Below are 24,844 nucleotides of genomic sequence, written 5' to 3'. Positions count from 1 at the left end.
CATTCAATCTTATTCTAAGCAAATTATTCAAGAATCTGAAAACTAGATTTTATGAAGAATGTTGCATCAGAATTGGACAGAGAAAGATTCATCAATAGCTTTCATTATGCAGATGACACAACTTTGCTTGCTGAAAAGGAGCATTACTCGAAGAGCTTGCAACAGAAGATCAAAGACTGCAGCCTTCAACATGGACTGCATCTCAACATCAAGAAAACACAAAATTCTCATGATTGGGCTAATAGGCCACATCAAGATAATTGGAAAAAAGACTGACATTCTCAAGGGCTTCATCTTACTTGAACTCACAATTAGTACACTTGGTAGAAGCAGATTAGGAGATATATTGCACCAGGAAAATCTATAGTCAGGGACCTCTCCAAATTATTAAGGAACAAATAGTTTGAAGACTAAAGTGCATCTAATTTAGGCCACAGTCTTTTCAATCAATTCGTATACCTCTGGGAGCTAGACAATAAGGAGGACAGAAGAACTTTGAACTATTATGTTGAAGAAGGGTAGTGAATATCCCATGGACTGCCAAAAGAACAAAGAGGTATGTTCTGGAGAAGGCGTAATGAGAGTGGTCCTTGGAGACAAAGATCATAAAGCTTCCTCTCACATATCCTCAGCATGTTGCTAGAATAGGCTAATCATGCTTGGGAAGACAGGGACACCAAGAGAGAAAGACCCTCAACCAGGTGAACTGACACAGTGATTTCAACAATGAGCTCAAGTGTGTCAGATTTTAAGGATGGCATAGGATAGAACAGGGTTGAGAGTTGTTGTTCACAGGTCATTATGAGCTGTACTCCACTCAACAGAACCTACTAATAACAATACATAAAAACTTTATACAGCTGGTCCAACCGATCTCCAAATTCTTAAAGACAGAGATCGTCTGTATCCCAAGGACTGCCTGTACACTGAAAAAGAAATAATAATCCCAGTTGAAGTATTTATCTCAAAAAACCAGAAAAAAATTACAAGTTAAATAATAAAAAAATCAGGAGGATCACTTTGCGTAATATTTCATGAGTTCCTTGTTTTTCAATGATGCATAGTATTCCACTGTGTGAATATACCACAGCTTCTCTATCCATTCTTTTGTTGATGGGCACTTGGGTTGTTTCCGGCTATTTGCTATTATAAACAAAGCTGCAATAAACATGGGTGTGTATGTATCTGCTTGGGTGGCTGTTAGCTTTTCTTTAGAGTAAATTCTCAGTAGTGGAATTGCTGGGTCAAATGGTATTTCTATTTGCAATTTTTTTAGAAAGAACCATACTGCCTTCCATAGTGGTTGCACCATTTTACACTCCCATCAACAGTGAATAAGGGTTCCAGTTTCTCCAGAACCACGCCAGCATCTGTTGTTTGCTGTTCTGTTAAATTTTGCTATTCTGACTGGGGTGAGACGATATCTCATAGATGTTTTGATTTGCATCTCTCTTAGAGCTAGGGATTTTGAACATTTCTTCATGTATTTGTTCACCATCTGAATGTCTTCTTTGGTGAAGTGTCTATTAATATTCTGTGTCCATTTTTCAATTGGGTTATTTACCTTATCTTGTTATGGTGCTCAAATATTTATAAATTCTAGATATAAGTCCCTTGTCTGGCATGTCATTACCAAATTATTTTTCCCAGTCTGTGGCTTCCCTTTTTACCCTGTTGGAGAAGTTTTTGGATATGCAGAAGGATTTGATTCTTAGAAGGTCTCACTCATCTATTTTATCGTCTCCTTATGTAGATTTTTCAGAATGCTTAGAAGACTGTTTATGTTGTAGATTAGGACTTCCAGGATGGCCACTGAGGACATTAGACTGAGTTAAATATCTCAGTCACAAAAGGACAAATATTGCATAGGGCCACTGTTGTAAAACAGGACTAACATCAAGGCTGAAGGAAGACAGAGAAGGAGGGGAGGAATGACGTATACTGCACTGAAATAGATAAAGGAGAGAACTGTTTAAAAGGGCTATATGATTGGGTATTATTGTCATGACAGGAATCCAGAATGAAGGCTGCGCAGTGGAGCGGATGTTGAGGGAGGGACTGCATAACAATGAAAGAGGTTTTTCTTTTACTTTACAAGGAGAAGAGTGAACTGGGGGAAGGAGTGAGCAGGGAGAAAAGTACAACAATGAATGACTAGAAACCCCAAGTCTCTGTAAACTTACATTAAAACTGATTAAAAAAAAAAATCAAAACAACCCAACCAACCAAAAGGGAAATTACCAAAAAACAAAAACAAAAACAAAAAACAGAGGGAAATGAACAGCCATTACTAGAAATAATCCAACACAAAATCTGATTTTCCACAAAGCAAGAAAAGTTCATGAACATCTGGAAATTCTGAAAAACAAGTAAGTAGGATCATATTCAGTTGTCAGAAATAGAAATAGGATATATTCCTACAGGTTCCATGGAGTGAGATGCTACTAAGCAAATGAAATAATTTATTCCAAAACAAATTTAAAATGTAGAAAAATTTCAAGAAAAATTCAAATGCTCTATGAAAATAAGCATACAGAAAATTTAAACAATGTAATACTTGTCAAAAAAAGAAAAACACAGGGAGCTCTGGTGGCCTAGTGGCAAGAAGCTGCACCACAGCCCTAGAGGTATGCCGTTCAAATCCACCAGATGCTCTGCTGAAGAAGGGACAATCTCCTCCTGTACCAGTCAGATCCCATTTGATGGTACACACACAAAAAATAATAAAAAATTTAAAAAAAAACCCCACAATTAAACCCCTTCTACTAATAAAATTTCAGGGTTAGATTGTTTCAACCTATTAATTCTGTATGTTCTAAAGAAGAAGAAAAGAGGTAACACTTTCCATCTCATTTAATTACAGCATAATGCTGAAAGTAAAATGTAATGTATATATATATACATATATATATATATATATATATGCAACAAATATGTTTTTCCCTTTTTTATTATTAATTTTACTGAAAATTTAGACACTTTGGATTTCCATTCATTCTCTGTTGCACTTTTCCCCCTGTCCACCCTACTCCCCCAGGTTCGCTCTTTTCTTTGAAAAGTTAAAGAAACATTTTTTCCATTATTATACAATGCCTCCCCTCAAGTCCACTCCACTATGCAGCCTTCTTTTTGGACTCCTGTTATGACAATAAGACCTACTCATGTATTCCTTTTTTAGTAACAGAACTCACACAGCAAGGAAGCTCTGGTACCCTATTACATAGGGTGTCACACTGCTAACTCAAAAAGGGCACTGCTCTGGCAGTTCAAATCCACCAGTGGCTCCAGAGGAGAAAATCAGGTAATTTCTCCCTGTCCTATTTACAGACTCAGAAAATCAACAGAGGACTAGTAAAAAGTGAGTTATACAAGATACACATACATAAAAAGAATAAAATCTTATAACTCTGAAGAAGATGTATACAATTAGAGATTACAAATTGTTAGTGAGAGTAAATTACTGAAGACCTAAAGAACTGAGGGCTATATCACGTTCATGAATTAATAAGTGCAGTACTTTAAGAACACAAATTGTGCAACAATGAATGAATGGAAATCCAAAGTCTCTGTAAACTTTCATTAAAATTAATAAAAGGAAAAATATCAAAAAACAAAACACATATTAATACCAAATTTATTTATATACACTCAATGTAATCACAACTAATATCTCTATAGGTTTTTCGACAATCACTCCTCTGTGTATATGTTGTTGCTGTTGTGTATCATTGAGTCAGAAGCAACCCTAGCTGATAGCTGAACCTAGGTGAATTTTCAGAGGCAGTTAATCACATGGGAGTAGACTGCCCATCTTTCTTCCACAGAAGAGCTGGTGGCCTCAAACTGTGTGTCTTTGGAATTGCAGGGTAGCTTCTTGCCAAAACAACTCATAGTTGACCTCCAGCAAGTTTTTAGAGAATGTAAATCAATGAGAGGACAATGCCTATTTTTCTCCTGTGGAGCACCTGGTAGATCTGAATGGCCTGTGTTTGGGTTGGAAAGTGCAACTCCTTATTATTAGTCCAACAGAGCTCATCTGTAGATAGGCTGCAGTTGTTAGATGTTGTCAAGTCATAGTGACTCTGTGAACAACAGATCTGAACCTTGTCCTATGCTGGGCCTTCCTGACAATTTGTGACACATTCCAGCCCACAGAAGAATCATTATGTCAATCCATTTAGTTGAGGTTCCTCTCTTTTGCTGACTGATCTTTCCAAGCATGATGTCCCTTTCCAAGAAGTAGCCTCTCCCAGCAATACGGCCAAAGTACATGAGGCAAAGTGTCATCATCTTTGCCTCCAAGGAGCATTCTGGCTGCACTTTCTCCAGAATGTATTTGTTCTTCTGTGAGTCCATGGAATATTATGTGCTCCAACATCACAGCTCAAAGGCCATCAATTCCTGTCATCCTTATGCATGGTCCAACTCTCAGATACATTCAAGTGACTGAAAAGACTATGGTATGAATCTGGTTCACATTAAACCTCAAACTGACATCATTAACCCTCAATCATTTGGATGTCCCTGAGTGCAGACTTTCCAGTGCAACGCATTTCCTGATTTCCTGATTGATGGCTCAAGTGTGTTGATCATGGATCTATGAAAGATGTAGTTGCTGACTGTTTCAATCTTTTCTCCATCTATCATAATGTTGACAATCAGTCTAGAGGTAAGGATTTTTGTTTTCTTGATGTTGAGATGCAATCCATATTGAAGGCTGTATTCTTTGGTAATTGGCAGTAAGTGCTTCAAGTTCTTATTTTCAGCAAGCAAGGTTGTGTCATCTCCATAACAAAGGTTGTAGACGAGTCCTCCTCCACTCAATCCTGATGCCACATTCTTCTTCTTAGAGTCCAGCTTCTTGAATAATCAAAAAATTTACATATAGAATGAATAGCTACAGAGAGAAGATACAACTCTGTTGCACACCTCTTTTTTTCCCTTAATTTTTTATTTTATTATTTTTGTGTGTATGCACTGTCAAATCAGATCTGACAGGTACAGGAGAAGATTGTTCCTCCTCCTCTAGCACAGCATCTGGTGCATTTGAACCACACACCTCTGGGACTACAGTGCAGCTTCTTGCTACTAGGCCACCAGAGCTTGCCTCCTTTCTTAACTTTAAACCACATAATGTTCCCTTGCTTTGTTGACAAAATCGCCTCTTAGTCTTGGTTTAGGTTAAACATGAGCCCATATAAGTGTTTTGGGATTCCCATTCTTCTCGAAGTTAGTCATAATTTGTTATGATCCATACAGTAAAATGTATTTGCATAGTCAATAGAGCATAAACAGATATTCTTCTGGTATTCTTTGTTTTCAGTCAGGATTCACCTGACATCAGTAACGATATCCCTAATGCCACAGCCTCTTCTAAATCCTGCTGAAACTTCTGACAGGTACCTGTCTCTGTTCTATTCTGGTCATTTTAAAAATAATCTTCAAACTGTTTTCCAAACTGAACAAGAGATAATGCATGGTTTAAAATCAGCAAAAGTGTCCATCAGGGTTCTGTATTTTCTCCATACCTATTCAACCTGTAGGCTGAGGAAATTATTGACAAAGTCAGATTCTATGAAGTAGAATGTGGCATCAGGATTGGAGGAAGACTCATCAACAACCTATGTTATACAGATGACATAACTATGCTTACTGAAAATGAGGAAGATATGAAATGCTTGCTGTAGAAAATCAAATATTATAGCCTTTGGTATGGATTATATCACAATATAAAAAAGACAAAGGTCCTCACCACAGGGCCAACAGTAAACATTATGATAGATGGAGAAAAGACTGAAGCTATCAATTATTTCATTTTGCTTGGATCAATAATCAACATGCTTGGTACCATTAGTCAAAAAATCAGGGTACACTGGGCAAGTCTGCTCCAAAATGATGAAGAGCAATGATGTTAGTTTGAAGACTAGGGTGAACCTGACTCAGGCTATGATCCTCTCAATCACCTGATATGTCTCAAAGAGTTGGACAATGAATAAGGATGACAAAAGAATTGATGTCTTTGAACTATGATGCTCAAGAGTACTGACTATCCCATGGACTGCCAAGAGAACAGATATGTTTTGGGAATAGTGCAATCAGAGTGCTCCTTGAAGGCAAAGATGGAAAGCTTCATCTTTCATACTTTGATGTGTAGCTAGGCGAGGTTATTCCTTAAAAAAGGACATCATGTTTGGAGAGGTGGAGGGTCAGCAAAACAGAGAAAGATTCCCAATGAACTGGACTGACATAATTACTTCAGCAATGGACTCAAGTGTTTTGGAGAAAAAGAAAATGGCATAGAACAGGGAAGGGTTCAGGTCAGCTTTTCCAGGGTTGCTATGAGTCATACTTGACTTGATGGCATCTCACAACAATTCCAATTATTTTGCTTGCATGTGAATTTTTTTTTCAATCACAGCACACAGAAAGCGCACGCGTGCACGCACACACACACTCCTCCATGAGAGAAAGCTGGATAATCTCCTATCATCCAATTTAATGCCTATGAAAAATCGCCAGAGGGTCAACTATAAGTCAGTTCTGACCCAAAGGTATTTAACAACATATATGCATACAGTATATACACACATGCCCATATTCCAAAAAACCCAAACATTCAAAAAATGGCTAAATAAGATCATTTTGCTACTCCATTTTGCTACTTTTTGATTGGAACGTTTAGTCGATTTATACCCATAGTTTTTTAATATAAATTTCCTTCTTTGTTTAGTGTTCACAGGGTTTTCAAAAGCCTTTTAGTTAGGAATTAGCCTATCCTGCTTCCTAGTCAGTCTTAAAAAGGGAGCTCCACCAAAACCTGTCCATGATGGAAAACCCTTTTAGTATTTGACACACCAGTGGCACAGATTTCAGTATCTCAGGAACCTCAAGTAATCTCAGTACAGCAAACTGAGAGACAAGTGCTGCACCACATAGAACAACAACAGTTAGAACAATATAGATAGGGAACTGCAAGAAGTTCAAGTAGGATTTAGAAGAGGCTGTGGCACGAGGGATATCATTGCTGATGTCAGCTGGATCTGGCTGAGAGTAAGGAATACCAGAAGTATGTCTACTTGTGCTTTATTGATTATGCAAAGGCATTTGACTGTGTGGATCATGACAAGTTGTGGCTAACATTGAGAAGATGGGGAATCCCAGAGCACTTGACTGTGTTCATGTGGAGGCTATACCTGAAGCAGGAGGCTGTTGAACAAAGCAGAGGAGCACTGCATGGTTGGGAATTGGGAAAGGAGTGCAAGATGGCTGTACTCTTTTCATACCTATTCAAACTTGTGTGCTGAGCGCATTATCTGAGAGTAACTCTTTGAGGAGGAGTGTGGGATCAGGACTGAAGGGAGATTCATCAATAATAGATGACACAACCTTGCTTAATGAAAGGGAGGAGGGCTTGAAGTACTTGTTGCAGAAGATCAAAGAATGAAGCCTTTGCATCTCAATGTCAGAAAAACAAAGATTCTTAACACTGGACCAATAGGATGGAGAGGAGATTAAAACTGTCAACAGCTTCCTCTAGCTTGCATCCACAATTAACACCCTTGGTAGAAACAAGTCAGGAAATATGGAGACACACTGTCCTGGGAAAATCTGCAGTTAGGGACTTATCCAAATTACTGAATAGTCAGTTTGAGGACTAAGGTGTGTCTGATTACTAGCTATGCATCCGAGACTTGGACAATGAATAAGTATGACAGAAAAAGAACTGATGCTGTTGAGCTGTGGTGTTGAAGAAGAGCACTGAACATCTCATGGCAGTCCAAAAGAATGAACAGATATGTTTTGGAGATGGTGCAGCCTGACTGCTCTTTGGAGGCAAGGTTGAGGCTTCACCTCATATATTTTGGACATGTTGCAATGATGTGCTATTCCTTGGTGAAGGACATGATATTGGGAAGGGTGGAGGATCAGCAAAGGAGCTCCTCAACCAGGTGGACTGATAACAGTGACTGCTGCAATGGGCTCTTTTGTGTCAGGAAACATGAGGATGGTGCAGGACAGGACAGAGTTCAGATCTTTTCTTTATAGTGTTGCTATGAGTTGTGCTCGACTCAATGGCACCAAACAACAGCAACAACAATTCATTTCTTTACTTTCTGCCAAATTTTTTTTTTACATTTTTATTGTATTATTTTAACGTGTACCGTCAAATCAGATCTGACTGGTACAGGAGGAGATTGCCCCCTCCTTCTCCAGCAGAGCATCTGGTGGATTTGAACCACGTACCTATGGGATTGCAGTGCAGCGTCTTGCCACTAGGCCACCAGAGCTCCCTAATCTGCCAATTTTTAAGTTGTTCATAGCGAATCATTTTGACTCTTGTAATTTCTCAAACAATCAATGTGTCTTTGTTTCCCCAAATACACAATGAGTTGTTAACATTAGGTGCTATTAGGTAAATTTAATTCACAGTAATCCACGTACCACAGAATAAAAAACCTGCTTAATCTTACACTTCCGTAAACTCCATGAACTTGCAGAAACAATGAAAGTTATACAAGTGTTCAGGTCTTTTGTTCATAGGGTTGCTATGAGTTGTCTACAATTCAATGGCACTTAACAACAACAACTAGTCTTGTACCATCTTCACAACCATTGCTATATCTGAACTATTGTTTCATCATGCTGTCAATCCAATTTGTTGAGCGAGTCTTCTTTTTTGCTACTACTTTTTTCTATCTACTTTATCAAGTATAACCTCTTGGTAACATGTGCAAAGATGTGAAACAAATTCTTGCCATCAGAGCTTTTCAATATGGATTTGCCCATTTTTCTAACATTCCATGGTACATTTAATATTCCTCACCAACACTATTAATTCAAAGGTATCAATTCCTCTTCAATCTTCCTTATTCACTGCCCAATTTTATACGTGTAAGAGTTGAATGAAAATACCATTGCTTGGGAAAAGGTGTATTTAGTCCTTAGAGTGGCATCTATGCTCTTTTTTTAATTGTAATTTTAACTAAAGTTTACAGAAAAGTTTGAGTTTCATTCATTCATTCTTGGACATTTTCCTCCCTACCCCACCCAGTTCACTTTTTCTTTAAAAAAAGAAAAAATCATTCATGGTTGCATAATTTCCTCTATCCCTCCCCCCACCCCCCCAGTTCTCTTTGCTATGCATACAAATAATGCCTGCAATAGCAAAGTTCAACAGAGCAGCAAACAACAAATGCTGGTGAGGTGGTAGAGAGATTAGAACTCTTATTCACAGCTGGTGGGAGCGTAAAATAGTACAGTCACTATGAAAGGTGGTTTGGCACTTTCTCAAAAAGTTGGAAATAGAAATATCATTTGACGGAGCAATTCCACTACTAGGAATATGTTCTTTAACACTTTAAAGAGATTCTTTGCAGCAAATATGCCCAATACAAGTAGCTAATTTCTTGACTGCTGCTTCTACAAGCATCAACTGTTGATCCCTGAAAAGAAATCCCAGGAAAGGTGTCAAAGTATGATGCAGTCAATCATGTATATTCACTGGCTCACGCAAACATACTAAGATTCCAAGGATTACTATAAGGATCCCTTATAAACTTTCTTTTGGGGCTTTCTGGATTGGCAAAACACTCTTGCAAGGAAGAGGGTATACAATAATCCTGGAGAAAATACAATACTTGTATTGGGATCTCTCCTCAGTCTTGCCTGATGTGCCCTCGTTTGTATCCTTTATGGTTATAAAAACTGGGTAACTACAATTACAGATAATATTGCTATATGCCCTTCTGTCAAATACGAATCATTGTTGTTCATTACTATTGAGTCAGAACAGATTCATAGCTGACTCTTCTAAGAGGCTGTAAAAACAACAAAGAAAGAGATTATCTTTCTTACATAGAGTAGCTCATGCATTCAAACTACCTGCCGTTGGCTGACAGCAAAATCCTTATTCACTAGGCACTAGAACTCCCTACAATTCAAAGTGATGAAGAATAAATCAGAACGTGTCCAAATCCTGCATCATCCTTATAATCTCCAACATATTCAAGTACGTTGTTACAGTGTCTGTCAATCTATCGTGTTAAAGGTCTTCTTAGCTTTCTCTGACCATCCATCTATCCCAGGATGATGTCTTTTTCCAAGGACTGAGCCCTCCTGGCAAAATGCTCAAAATATGTGTGACAAAGTTTCACCATCAATGCCTTTAAGGAACACCTTGGTAGCACTTCCTTTAAGCAGATTTGTTAGTTCTTTTGAAAGTCCATGAGTTATTCATTAATTCTTTTCTGACATCACAAATCAAAGGTATTATACCTTTCTTGGACATCCTTGCATTGTCTAACTTTGAGATACACAGGAAAAAATTTCATGGTTTGGATAAGGTACACCTTAGTCTTTAAACTGGTATCATTGATCTTTAGTAGTTTGAAGAGGCTCTTGAAAAATTTTACCAATAGAACACATCTTTGGGATCTTGACTGCTGCTACCCTGGGTTCTGATTGTGGATTCAAATAAAATGAAATTGTTGACAATGTCAATCTTTTTTTTCCATTTATCATCATGCTGCCTATTGATCCAGTGGTGAAGATACTTGTTTCCTTGATAGTGAGATGCAATCCATATAAAAAGTAGTATTCTTTGATTTTCTTCAATGTTTGACATCTTCTTCACTTTCTGTATGCAAGGTTGTGTCATCTGCATAATGCAGATTGTTAATAAGTCTTCCCCAACTGCTGACACATTTATTTGCATACAGTCCAGCTTTTTAAATTATTTGTTCAGCATACAGATTAAATAGGTATGGAGAAATTATATAACCCTGATATATATCGTTTCTGATTATGAAGCATGCAGCCTCCCTTGCTTTGTTCAGACAACTACTTCTTATGTATAAGATTTGCATACGCAAAATTAAGTGTTCTAGAATTCCTATTCTTCTGTACGTTATCCATAATTTGTTTTAACCCACACAGTACTATGTCTTTACACTGTCAACACAATGCAAGTAAACATCTATCATGGTATTCTCTACTCTCTATCAAGATCCATTTGACATCAAAAATCATATCATTCATTCAATGGCCTTTTCTGAATACAGCTTGCATTTTCATAGCTACCTGTCAATGTACCATTTCAAACCGTATTTCATAATCTTCAAGATTTTAATTGCATGTGATAGTAATGATATTGTTAAAAATAATATATACACTGTTGAATCACCTTTTTTGAAGAATAGGAACAAATATAGGCCTCTTCTAGTCAGTTTGCCAGATACTTCTCATCCAAATTTTTTTGGCTAGACAAATGAGCACATTCAGGGCAGCATCTGTTTGTTGAAACATCTTAGTCAATATTCCATCTATCCTGGGGTCTTATTTTTTGGCAATGTGTAGATTGAACTTCTTCCTTCATTACTAGTGATTCTTGATGATAAGCTACTTTCTGAAATTGTTTCATGTTGATAAAATGTTTTTGGTACAGTGACTGAAAATGCCTTCTACTTTCTTTCGATGCTTCCTGCATAATTCAATATCTTGCCATACTACTTATATTGTTATAAAATTGAGAAAATAATGATTACAGGAAATGGTCTGTAAATTTTGTGAGATATTACAGTGATTTAGAGGGGGCAATGAGCAAGCAAGTAGCAGCAGAATAGAGTCCTAACTTGTGTAAACTCAACTCTAAATGTCTGGTAGTCAGGGAATAGATGACACAGGCAATTGATTAAGGATAGAAAACTTCTACCTTATGACTTAACCTTAGCAGGATAAAGAAAGAGAGGCCAACTGGTCTCACGTGTAGAGAGTTACGCAGACTTAAAAGTTTATAACTGGCACCAAATTATTTGGCTTTAGTTGGCTAGAAATGTTCTGACCTAGCTCAGGTGACCAGAAATGAAGTCTGATGTAACTGTAGGTTGTTAAGATAGAAAAACAACAAGGCAGGTAAAAAGAATCCTAGAGATATGAGAAGGTGAGGACTGATTCCATTTCGATGAGAAGGTGCAGCCTGAAACCATTTCTAAGTGGGAACTGGATTCACTGTGATATTTATTATGTAATTACGAACAATGGTAGGACTTGCTTACCATGCCCATCTAGTAATGCATTGGTACAGATGGACAAGGACCTAATTATAGCTTCATTGACAATGCATCAAATTAAAAACAAAATAGGACAAACAACAAGAAAACCAATCAAAGTCTTTGGGGGAGAGAATATTTTCTATTTTAGGGCATTATGTTTATCGTAAGAGTATGGAATGAGGGTTGCAGAGTGGATTATATTTGGGGTTGCGGGATGTGTGGGGGGATTGCGTACCAATGAGGGAGTTTTTCTTTTGCTTTTGAAGGAGAGGAGCAAACAGTGGGGGGAGGGGGGGAGGGTGCAACAGTGAATGAATGGAATTCCAGAATCTCTGTAGATGTTCACTGAAATGAAAAATAAATAAATTTTAAAAAAAAAGAAAACCAATCAAAAAACTTGTATTTATGAAGAAGTTTTATAATTTGTAAATATTTCTACTTCATTATTTTTTCCTTTTATATAGCACATTGTTTCAAATGATAGTGGGGGGGAAGATAATGAAAACAAATATATATTTTGTATAAAAAATGTTTTCAATTATAGAAAGGGATTTATTATTAGTGTTTCCTTAAATTGATAACATAAGGTTCTAAAACTACTATAATCAGACATTGCATCATTTCTTAGTCATTTAAAAGATTACTATCAATCATATATACTCACCACACTGAAATCAAGGTTTTCTTCAATCCATTTTTGCCCATCTCGGAATTCATCATGAAGTCCCATGATATAAAGTGTATCCAAAGCATCTACTATAGTGGCACCCATTTGTGAACTGCCTAAATTTACAGTGGGGGGGAAAAATCTGTCATTAAGAAAAGTCCTTTATATAAGATACATTTTAATTGCACATCTGTCTTTATGTGTTTATATAAAATCAAAATAATTCAAGGACAGAGACCACTTTTTAACTCTAACAGAAAATACAGATAATGTAACAGTCTTCCCTAAAGACAACACAATGATAACAGTAATTTAAAGGAAACTAGAAGGGCTATAAACTGACATTTCATTTTTCTATTGAAGAGTTAGTCTTCAGGAAGTTCCTAGAACATACAAGAGCACCTTGTGACATAAACCACATGTGACCAAGACAATACAGAAACAACAGCATGTTAATGCAGTCAGTCAGTCATGTGGATGATTTGCATTCTCAGAGGACAAATAACTCATCTGTTTGCTGTCAGTATTTCTTTACTACATTCCTAGATTTGCTTTGCCAGTGTTTGATTTTAAATTCTTACAGTTATGTTTATTAGTATATCTGGTCTGTTTTCATGGCTTTATACTAGTCTTCTAAAATCAAACATATGGATTTGGGCTTGAATTATTTTTTGGTTTTTGTTATTGTTGTTTGGAGAGGTGGTGCTCAGAGGAGAAATAAAAATCCTTTAGAGTTGAGAGACTTCCTTTCTAGTGCTAGTCTGCTAAATTTTTAATTATAAATGGATACTGAATATTGTGAAAGGATTTTTTAACATCCACTAAGATGGTTGTAAAGTTTTCTTTTACCCCTTTAATAACTTTAATTGTATCAATTTCTTTTCAAATCTGAAACCAGCTATGTATTTATGAGTTAAATCCCACTTGATCACAATGTATTATCCTTACATACTGATCAGTTAGTAAAGATTCTGGTTGAAACTCTTGCAAACAGTTAACATCCTATGCTAATCAAAAGGTAGAAGACTCAAGTCTGCACACAATTTCCTTGGCAAAAGCCTAATGAGTGTTCTACTCATTAAAAAATCACAAACTATAAAAACTCATCCAAACCAAACAGTTGTTGGTTTCACAGCATTATAGACTAAGCATTTAAGAAAAAAAGGGGGGAAACCAATTATAGCAAACATTTAAGGAAAAATTATATATAAATTATACATAAATTATATATTAATTATATATTTAGAAAATCTCTCTCTCTCTCGCTCTCTCTCTCTATATATATATATGTGTGTGTGTGTGTGTGTAACACATATAAAAAACCAATTCTAGTTATTCTCTTCCACAAAAACCTGAAAAGCAGGGAACACTTCTGCATTTTATAAGATCAGCACTTAACTTGCCTAATACCATAACAAGACAACTACAGAACAAAACATATGGAATGGAAAATACTTACCAAAAGAAAATATTAACCAAAATACTGTAACAATACAGAGAAAAAAACATTTTGCAAAACTAAGTACAAGCTACTTTAGGAATGAACCAGACTAAAGTTCAACATTCAAAATCTCAACTGAAATTCAATTACAAGATTAGTTTAAAAAAGAAAGCATATCCATATGATCATATTGTTACAGAAAAAGTATGAGTATTTGATAAAATATCCATTCATATTTTAAAACTCTAAAAAAAAATAAGGAAACATTCTCAAAGCTGAAAACAAAGGAAATAAAACAAAAAACCCTGCATTTAATATCACACTTAATGATAAAACTGCTTTCTCAACTCTGGAATAAGGCAGAGATGTTAACTTTCATGATGCAATATAGTACTAGAAGTCCTAGCTAGTGCAGTAAGTTAAGAATAAAAAAGGAGGTGGGATAAACATACAGAACTTCATATCGTAAATAGCAGGGTTATTTATATTTTAAAAAAATAATCCACCTATTTAAAAAAATATTCCTAATATTATGAGTTTAGAATTCACGCAGAAAACAAATATGCACATGCAATCAGTATTTCTATATTGTAGCAATGAACATTTGGAAACTCAATAGGTCTGGAGAATGGATGTAACACTGACGGATACCTATCTTGATTTTAGATCATGCAGTGTTGCCTTAACCTGTTTTAACAACATCTTCTTGGTGTAGGTGTCAGTTTAGCAGACAGACAAATTATGGGTCCTAAGATTCCCATTCTTCTCAAAGTTATCTATGATTTGTTATGATTCACAAAGTCAACCACTGAACATGAACCAATTCTTTCAGTACTTGTGGCTCAATATATTCTTGTTGTTTTCTTTTAATGCTCCCTGAATTATTCAATATTTTGCCCATAAATTCCTTCAGTATAGCGATGTGAAGACTGAATGTATTCTTCAATTTTTTTTTAGCTTGAGAAATGCCGAGTACATTTTTCTCTTTTGATTTTCTAACCCCAGGCCTTTGCACCTTTCGCTATAATATTTTGCTCTGTCGTCTCAAACTGCACTTTGAAATTTTCTGTTGCGCTCTCTTATTTCATTATTTCTCCCTTTCACTTTAGCTTATCTACATTCCACAGTTAAGTTTTGGCCTCTCTTCTGACAATTATTTTGATTAAGAACATAGAAAGGCCAATAAAAAGATGAGAAAGAAAGAAAAGACTAAAAATACTATACTAGACACTAAGAAAACGATAATAGAAAAGATATTTATGCTTCTCTATGTGACCCATGTTGCTAGAAAGGGCTATTCCTTGGAGAAGGACATGATGCTGGGAAGGGGAGGGGGGTCAGCATTGAAAAGAAAGACCCTCAATCAGGTGAATTGACACGGTGACTGTTGCAATGGGCTCTTGTGTATAGAGAAGTGTGAGGATTGCACAGAACAGAACAGGGTTTAGATCTTTTGTTCATAGGGTAGCTATGAGTCATACCTGACTCCATGCTACCCAACAACTATATGACACTTTCAGATTTATATCCTTAATTAAATCAAGGAATGTGCACTATACTTATTTTGAAAAACAAAATACTGTGCTATTGTTGTTACATGCCATCGAGTTGACTACGATTCATAGCTATAGTGATACTATGAACAACAACTCTGACTCCTCCCCTATTTGGAGCCAATCTCACTATCTCTGACAATCCCATTCCTTACCCCAGTTACTGTGTCAATCTATCTCATCCAGCGTCTTCCTCTTCTACACTGTCTCTCCATCCTTCCAAGCATCCTTCCCTTCTCCAAGATCCTGACAACATGCCCAAAGTATGTAAAATGGAGTTTTAAAATCCTTCCTTGATTGCAAGGAGCAACTTGGTTTAACTCACTCAAAAACAAATCTGTTTATTCTCTTGGCAGTCCATGGTAATGTTAATACTCTTCTCCAGCACTACATCTCAAAGACATAGATTTCTACTCTGTCATTCCTAGTCATTGTCCAGTTTTCTGATGTGTAAAAAGTATCTGTGAAGACCATAGCTTGTATCAGGTGCACTTTAGTCTCTAGGCTAACATCACTGCTCTTCAGCACTCTAGAGAGGTCTCTGACAGCAGATTTTCCTAATGTAATTCATCTTCTCATTTCCTGACTGCTGGTACCAAGAACGTTCACTGTGGATCAGAAGAAGCTGAAGTTGTTAACAATCTCAATATCTTCTCCATCATGGTTCTGTCAATGGCCCCAGTGGTGACAATCTTTGTTTTCTTGATGTTGAACGGCAATCCATAATGAAGACTGCAGTCTTCGACCTTCTGCAGCAAACGTCTCGAGTTCTTCCCAGTTTCAGAGAACAAGGTTGTGTAATCTGCATAACAGAGGTTGGTGATAATTTTTCCTCCAATCCTAATGTCATATTCTTCTTCATAAAGTTAAGCCTCTTGAATGATCTGTTCCGCATACAGATTCAAAAGGTAGGGAGACTAGATGTATCCTTATTCACTCCTTTCCTGAACCATGCTGTGTTTCCTTGCTCTATTCTGACAACTGCCTCCTGGTCCATACACAATCCAGTGTTACAAGATTCTCACTCTTCTCAAGTTTAGCCACAATCTGTTGTGAGCCACACAGTCAAATGCCTTTGCATTGCCAATGAAACAGAGGTAAACATTCCTCTGATACTCTCTGATTTTGGCCAAGATCCATCTGACATTCGCTATGATGTCTCTAATGCCTCTTCTAAGCAGCTTACATGTACTGTTACAGTCATTTCTAGAAAATAGTCAGGATTTTGTTTGTGTGTGCTATTAGTGATACTGTTTGATAGTTTCCATACTGTTGGATCACCTTTTGTTTAAATGAGAATAAATAAGGATCTCTTCTAGTCAGCTGGTCAGGTAGCTGTCCTTCAGATTTTTTGGCACAGCCTGGTGAGCATGTCCAAGCCTGCATCTATTTGCTGAAGTATGTTAACTTGTATTCCATCAATTCCTGGGGCCTTGTTTTTCCCAATTCCTTCAAAAGTAGCTTCAGACTTGCCTGTACTTGCCCCAAAATGTCCTGCCTGTACCCACAGCAGACAACCCGCCTGCAAGCATCTCAACCAATTTGTGCCCCCACAGCTAGACAACCGGTGTTTGTTTTGCCCCCACCCCACCACCAGCCTGCCCAGAGTGCCAACATCATTGGGAAACAAAGATAAGGAGCAGACAGAAGTGGCTGGAGGTTTAAGCCATCAAATCAGGGATTACTTGTGAGGAGGGCTGAGAGAGGTGCTGACAGGGTGAGGAGGGGGCATGCTAATGGGGTGGGGGAAAGGAACTGAACTGAAAGGGAAGGTGGGACCAAAACAGAATCTGTTAGTTGTATAATGAAGAAGGGTTTATCATTTGCTCTTTTAGGTAAACTGCTTGCCTGTCAGATATTGTTATAAAGCTGACCATCCAATTTAAACCAGATTAGGAAAAAATGGCCACCTACTTCCAAAAGAATAGGTCTTCAAAAACCCTATGTACAACAGAGAACACTCAGATCAGACTGGTAGATATGGTACCAGTGGCTGAGCCCTCTTAACAGGAAACACAAAAAAAGGGCAACAGTTGCAAGCAGACACTAGTTGGAATGTGGAAGGTGAGGATGGATGAATATAGGAAAACTGAATATTGTTAAGGAAGAAATTGAACTCTTAAGTACTGACATGCCAGGCACTACTAAAATAAGATGCACTGGCATAGAGAATTTTGAACTAGAAAAAAAATTAAAAATTTAAAAAAATAAAAAAGCAACTGTTGTTATCAAGTTGATTCTGACTCTAGAATAGGAGCTGCCTTACAGAACTGCCAAAGATGTAATCTTTATAAAATTAGATTGTCACAGTTTTCTCCTATAGAATAGCTTGTGTGTGTGAGCCATCAACTTTTTGATTGCAACTGACGGCTTAACGACTCTGACACTGGAGTGTTTCCCTATGCTTAAAAAAATCAGGTATAGGGAGCTCTGGTAGTATATGGAGTTGTGCTGCTGTTGTGATTCAAATCCATCAGTTGCTCTATGGGTGAAAAATGGGCAATCTCCCCTTGGGTGATTTACTGCCTCTGAAAACCCACAGAAGGATCAACTATGGTTCCCACTCAACAGTACACAACAATGTCAGGTATACCTAAATTTTTTCCTAATCTACTTCAATTTGCAAAAAAGGTATCACCATTGCACAACCTTGTTCAATTAGACTAGTAAAACTTTTCTATTTCTCAATTAGTCATATTTTCAATAGTCTCTGAAATGTCTTCTTGTTGTTGTTGTTGTTATGTGCCATCAGGGTTGCGTGCAACTCATAGTGACCCTATGTACAAGAGCCCTAAACCCTGCTTTACTATGTGCCAAACTCACAGTCTCTGACACACCTACTCCCATTTCCCCAATTACTGAATCAATCCATCTTATCAAGGATCTTTTTCTCTTGTGCTGTCCCTCCAAACATGATGTCCCTCTCCAAGGACTAATCCCTCCTTGCAACATGCCCAAAGTATGTCAGACGAAGCTTCAGAATCCTTGCCTCCAAGAAGCAGCCTGGTTTCACCCTCCATAGGACAAACCTGCTTATTCTCCTAGTAGTCCATGCATATTTAAAACTCATCTCCAGCACCACAGCTCAATGGCATCAATTCTCCTTTTATCACACCTAGTCACTGTCCAGTTCGCTGACACATAGCACACAACTGCGAAGACTGTGGCTCAGATCAGGCACACCTTAGTCTCCAGCATGACATCATTGCTCCAGTACTCTGGAGAGGTCCCTGACAGCTGACTTTCCCAATATCATTCATCTCTTGATTGCCTGCCTGCTAATACCAAGTGCTGACTGTGAAACCAAGCAAACTAAAACTGTTAACTATCTCAGTCTCTTCACCGTCCATAATGATGCTGCCATTTGGCCCAGTGGTGAGACTTTTTCTTGATGCTGACCTTTAATTCATATTGAAGGCTGCAGTCTTTGACCTTCTGCAGCAAGTGCTTCAGGTCTTGCTCAGTTTCGGCAAGCAGGGTTGTGACATCTACATAATGCAGACCGTTGATGAATCTTTCTCCAATACTAATGCCACTTTTCTCCTCATATAGCCACATACTAACTACCTTAAGAGCTAAGACTCTTCTTATTTTTGGTCACATCTTACTGAAATCTTATTATTTTCTGGTCACAATCTGCACTTTCCTCTCTATCAAATCAGTAACTTTCCTTCCTCTTATGTGATACCTCAAAAAAAAACAACCCAATTGTAGCATAGCTTCCATCTTTACTTTTATTCAAACAGTGAGATGGAATACTAGAATACAAATAAGTTATTTCATTGATTTTTATGCTCTGTCAAACATTTTTTACTAAATTCAATGTTTTCCAAATGACTCATAGCTATTTCAAGAATAATTAACAATCATTTTGGAATTGCTCAAATAAATATAAATGGAAAGGCAATTTCCACAGTACCAAATTGGAACTGTTCATTATAAATGAAAACCACATAAAGTATGAATCACAATAAAATGTTTTAGAACCTTCCTTATTAGTAATATAAACGACTAAAATACATGGGAGTAATAGAAATGATAAAATGCAACATTTTAGTTGTATGTGCTATAGGAATAATTATAAATATTCTTAACAGTATAAAATTATAAAATTTTTAGAGCTAAAAAGAAGCATACACTTTAACCTGACAATCCAAATACAGTACTAAAGCAGACCAGATGACCTAGAAACGAGAGACATATAAAGGTAACATTCACTAAGAAGAAACTAGGAAATTCAGGTCTACTGAAAGAAAACATCTATGTCACCATTAACCCCATATAAAATAGTAAATATCAGGGGGAAATATTGGAAGTGTTTTTTCTTGAGTGAAAGAGAAGTAAAGAGGGAGAGAAGAAAGAAAAATTCAAGTGGGGAAAAACTCAAAATGTGTATGTAAAAGTAAACAAAAATTGACTACATAAAATAATAATGTTTGATGTATGAGATTGGAATGAGTAGGTGAAATCAAGAGAGGAAAAAATAATCCTAGACAACAGCAACATCTAAAGTGGAAACTGGAAGAATGTAGTGGAAAATATTCTAAAGTCTTTATCAGGAAACAGGTTAAGTGAATTAATCAATCTTGCACTTGTCAAAACTTTTAGGGAAAGCATTAAAATAACTGAAATGTAAGGACAATGAAGGTCAATAAAAGAGATTTTTCAAAGACTTCCCACAAAAGAGCCAAACAGCCTAAGTATTTCTACAGTTACAACTAATGTAAATGAACTGCTGGCACTAATTTAATGACAGAAATTATCAGACTATATATTTTAAATAATGCTATTTAACAAAGTAGGGCGCGCCAGAGGCTTAGTGGTAAAGATTTGTGCTGCCAATGCAAAGACAGGCAGTACAAATCCACCAGCTGCTCCATGGTCTCCAAAAGAATAATTTATAATCAGGGGGGGGGGGGAGGCAGGGAATAGAAGTGCTTTCTTCAGTGAAAGAGAAGAGTAGAGTAAGCTACAAGCAGGCTCTGAGACAACACCTAAAAATAACACAACATTGAACAAAAAACTGTAATTTTTAAAAAAGAAATTTAAAACAGAAAGATTGTAAATATTAAAAAATAAAAAGATGCTGAAATATATATCATAGGAAAAACTAGCCAAAAAAGCATAGAGAAAAGTTAAATAATTATAAAATAAAATAGAGTTATACTAGACTTATACTGGTTGTACAGCTGGCTATAATACTGGTTATATATAAAAACTTGTATCGGTTGGCAAAAAGTGTAATTACATATTAATAAAAGATAAAACTGTAAAGATGGAACAACTTCAAATTTGCATGTACTTAATATATCTATATAATATATAAATAATAAAAAGAAGTTAACAAAACAGATCAAAAACACTTTCACAGTGAGAAATTTTAAAGACTTTTCACAGTAATATATAGTTTAATCTGCTAGATAGGAAAAAAAAACCTACATCAAAACTGATGTAACACAAATATATAAATTCCATTTAAGCACAATGAAGTATTTGTACAAAAATGACCTAGAAATAAAATCTAAAAACATAGTTACTTTCACATTATGGTCTTCCATCATAATTCAGTTAAGTCATGAAATATAAAAAGAACTGACTTTTACATAAGCAAATATACATACACATGCTTTCTCTAAAAATTCACCAGTAGGTGAGCTATGAGTTGGTTTCGAGATGATGGCACATAACCACCTCTATTAAGAAAAGTAGAGCTCCAATGGCTTAGTGGGGAAGAAACTGTGCTGTCAATCCAAAGGCATATTGGCTTCAACCCACCAGCTGCACCAAAGGAGAAAGATGGGCATTCTTCTGTCATGTGATATATAGCCTCTGAAAACCTGCTGGAGGTTCAACTATGAATCAACTCCAACTCAAAGGTACATAACAACAAAAGCATTAAATAAAATATTCTATGTATTTAAATGACAGCTGCTAAACTAAGTAGCTATAATGACATCATAGACCTCTGATACCATTTATTATCTACAGGGGGGAAAAAATACCTCCCACCTCCACATCTCTCAAAGTCTAAAACATATTCTCTTTCAAGCCATTTTCTTTTTTTATGAGAACAAGTAATAATAAATAAATTATAAAGAAAATTATAGCATCAGAAAGATCCTTTCACAGCATCACAAAGAAAAATTACCTTATTTAGATTATTTCAATGGTGCATTAAAATTAGCATAAAAATATCACTGCAATTAACTAATGTATGTGTTTTAACCCAATTAATATCTTCTGCTGCTAGGGACCTCTCCAGGGTTCTGAAGAGCAATGGTGTCACTCTGGAGACTAAGGTGCATCTGATACAGGCTACGGTCTTTGAAATTACTTGTAATGCATCAGCGAGTTGGACAATGACTAAGGAGGATAGAGGGAAAATTGATGCCTTTGAGCTGTGGTGCTGGAGAAGAGTATTGAATGTACCATGGACTGCCAAGAAAACAAACAGATACATCCCAGAGAGGGTTAAACCAGAATGTTCCTTGGAGGCAAGGATTCTGAGGCTTCGTCTGACATACTTTGGACATGTTGTAAGAAGGGAGAGGTCCTTGGAGAGGGACATCATGCTTGGGAGGGTGGAGGGATGGCGCAAGAGGGGAAGACTCTCTATGAGATGGATTGATTCAGTGACTGGGGTAATCGGGATGGGTGTGTCAGAGGCAGTGAGACTGGCACGAGAGAGAGCAGGGTTTAGGGCTGTTGTACACAGGGTCGTTATGAGTCGCAAGCGACTCAATGACACATAACAACACCATCACCAAATCTTAATTAATCTTTACTTCAAACTGCCTATTACATTACAATGTTTTTAGAAAAGGAAAATACAAAAGAACATTTTGACAATTTTTAAGACTCCTCCTTGAACATATATACCCAGTTTAACAAGAAGAACTGAAGTCAACAGTCTGAAAGTCAGAGTGAGCACAAGATGAATAATACAGTACACTTCCAACACCTACATGGCCTCCACTCCCATAAAACTAATCTTCTCACAGGAAGCATCAATACACAAAATAGCTCACTCAATTTACCAAATGAATTACCATAGGTATGTTTCTTTTTTGTTGTTTCAGTGTATGTATCACCATTAAAATTTGCTATTCTTCTCTTCCTGTGTAATGTGTGAGTATTAAAAGTGGCATTGTGTTGCAAGGAAAATAAAAAATTACAAGTAGATACCTACCTTCGCTAACATAAAAGCAAAAGCAAAACAAAACAAAACAAAAATGAAAAACCATATTAAAATACTCAGAATAAAAGACTAAAGTATCTGAAATTTCTTAGGAAACTGACCACATATCTGTGATTTCCAAAGCAACTATAAATTTTGATTATGGAAGATGCATGTTACTTTAAATGAGAGCTTCAAAGGAATATTCACATTTCAAAATAAAATCTTGAAAATTTAGACTTTGGTTTAAAAAAATGAAGAAAATTTAAAACATAACCAGAAAAAGGAATTTTACCAAATATGTTAGTAGAGTGTCCTTTCCTTGCAATTGGCTTGAGTTCATTATGCCCCCATCCATATAGCCTGTAATTATCCCAGGCATGTTTCATCATCTGAGAAAGAAAAATTATAAAAATCATCAGTTTAAAATTATTTTTAAAATGTTATTTTTATACCTCAAATAGTTTTGTGAGCCTATTACTACTACTACTATTACATTCTTATACATTTTGTGATAGTCACACATTATTATAACAATATTTAGCTTTGGTTTACACAAAGTAGAAAAAAACATTAGGATTTGTAGATAAGACAGTACTTTTCACTAGAGAGGAAAAAAGTCTATTAATTGTCCATTTAAAAAACTACACTCCTTTTAAGTAGTTCTGGTGGCCTAGTAATAACAAGATGTGCGGAAATCCCAAAGGCTCATGTTTTGAATACACCAGCAGCTCCTGGGGAGAAGGATGGGCAATCTTGTTCTAAGTAATTGCCTCTGAAAACCTGCTAGAGTGTCAGCTATGGGTTTGTTCCAACTCAGTGTAAAATCATCACCGCTGTGGTATTAAGGGCTTATTGTTCAAAACAGCTTCACTAACCACTGACTAACTTTGCCATATGATATCTGCCAATTTTGCGCGCTAGCCTATCCAAAAGGGGATTGGCTATTCTTGCCAATCTTCAAGGGAAGTCGTAACTCAGCACATTAAATTAAGTAGATCCAACAGCAGAATTGGAAAACCTCATCACCAGCAAAGAAAAACAGGCATGCAGAGATTCAAAGCCAGAGACTCCTGCACCAGCTAGATGTATAGCAGGAACTGCCTTGGCTGAACCAGAGGACCAGAGACCTGAGATGAACGGGAGTTAACCTTGGGACAGCTATCCCCCAAGGAATCAGAAAAAGAACCTTTGCCAAAGTTTGTTATAGAGGACTAGGGGACAAAGATGGGTGAGTCATAATTGTCAGAATTGAGCGCTTAGTGACATGGTTCAATGCAGAGGTTCCTGTGAGCACATGTCAGCAGCTGTTCTAAGTGAGTGTTTATCAGCTATCAAACTGAATTACAACCCTTTTGACTTTCCTAGTGTGATTCTGCAGGAATTACCAAACAGTATCATTGATATCACATGCAAGCAAAATTCTGCTGAAGATTATCAAATAACGACTGGAACAGCTTTATCAACAGAGAACTGCCTGTAGTGCAGGCTCAGTTTAGAAGAAGCCGTGGTACTAAAGATATTACAGCTAATGTTAGATGGATCTTGGCCGAAAGCAGGGACTACCAGAGGAATGTCAGTTTCATTGACTATGCAAAGGCATTTGACTGTGTGGATCACAACAAATTGTGGCTGACTCTGAGAAGAATGGGAATCCCAGAACACATGATTGTGTGTATGTGAAAACTGTAATTGGTAGCATCAGGATGGATGAAGAGATTGAGACTGTTAACAGCTTTAGTTTACTTGGCTCAACAGTCAACGTTCTCGACACCAGCAGCTAGGAAATTAAAAGACATAATGCGATGGAAAAGAATGCTGTTAGAAATCTCTCTAAAGTCATAAAGAGCAATTATGTCACTCTGGAGAATAAGGTGTACCTGATACAGGCCATGATCTTTGCAATCACTTGCTATGAGTCAGAGAGGTGGACAATGACTAGGGAGGATAGAAGGA

At 36.7% G+C, this 24,844-nt stretch overlaps 1 protein-coding gene across 1 annotated transcript in view; it reads right to left on the bottom strand.

Moving 5' to 3' along the window:
* Positions 1-24,844, bottom strand: part of MAN1A2 (mannosidase, alpha, class 1A, member 2) — a 208,234-nt gene that overhangs the window by 118,166 nt on the left and 65,224 nt on the right. Inside the window, exons 3-4 of the mRNA XM_006899582.1 lie at positions 23,184-23,280; positions 12,715-12,833 (exon numbers count right to left, since the gene is read on the bottom strand). Coding sequence (XP_006899644.1) covers positions 12,715-12,833; positions 23,184-23,280 — 216 coding nt within the window. The remainder of the gene's footprint in view (positions 1-12,714; positions 12,834-23,183; positions 23,281-24,844) is intronic.

This window comes from Elephantulus edwardii, unplaced genomic scaffold, assembly GCF_000299155.1.
Source record: "Elephantulus edwardii isolate Elephantulus edwardi_28Jun2011 unplaced genomic scaffold, EleEdw1.0 scaffold00262, whole genome shotgun sequence".
In the NCBI taxonomy this organism is placed as follows: domain Eukaryota; kingdom Metazoa; phylum Chordata; class Mammalia; order Macroscelidea; family Macroscelididae; genus Elephantulus; species Elephantulus edwardii.
Note: the sequence above shows the minus strand (reverse complement) of the source record. Positions and strands in the feature narration are given on the sequence as shown.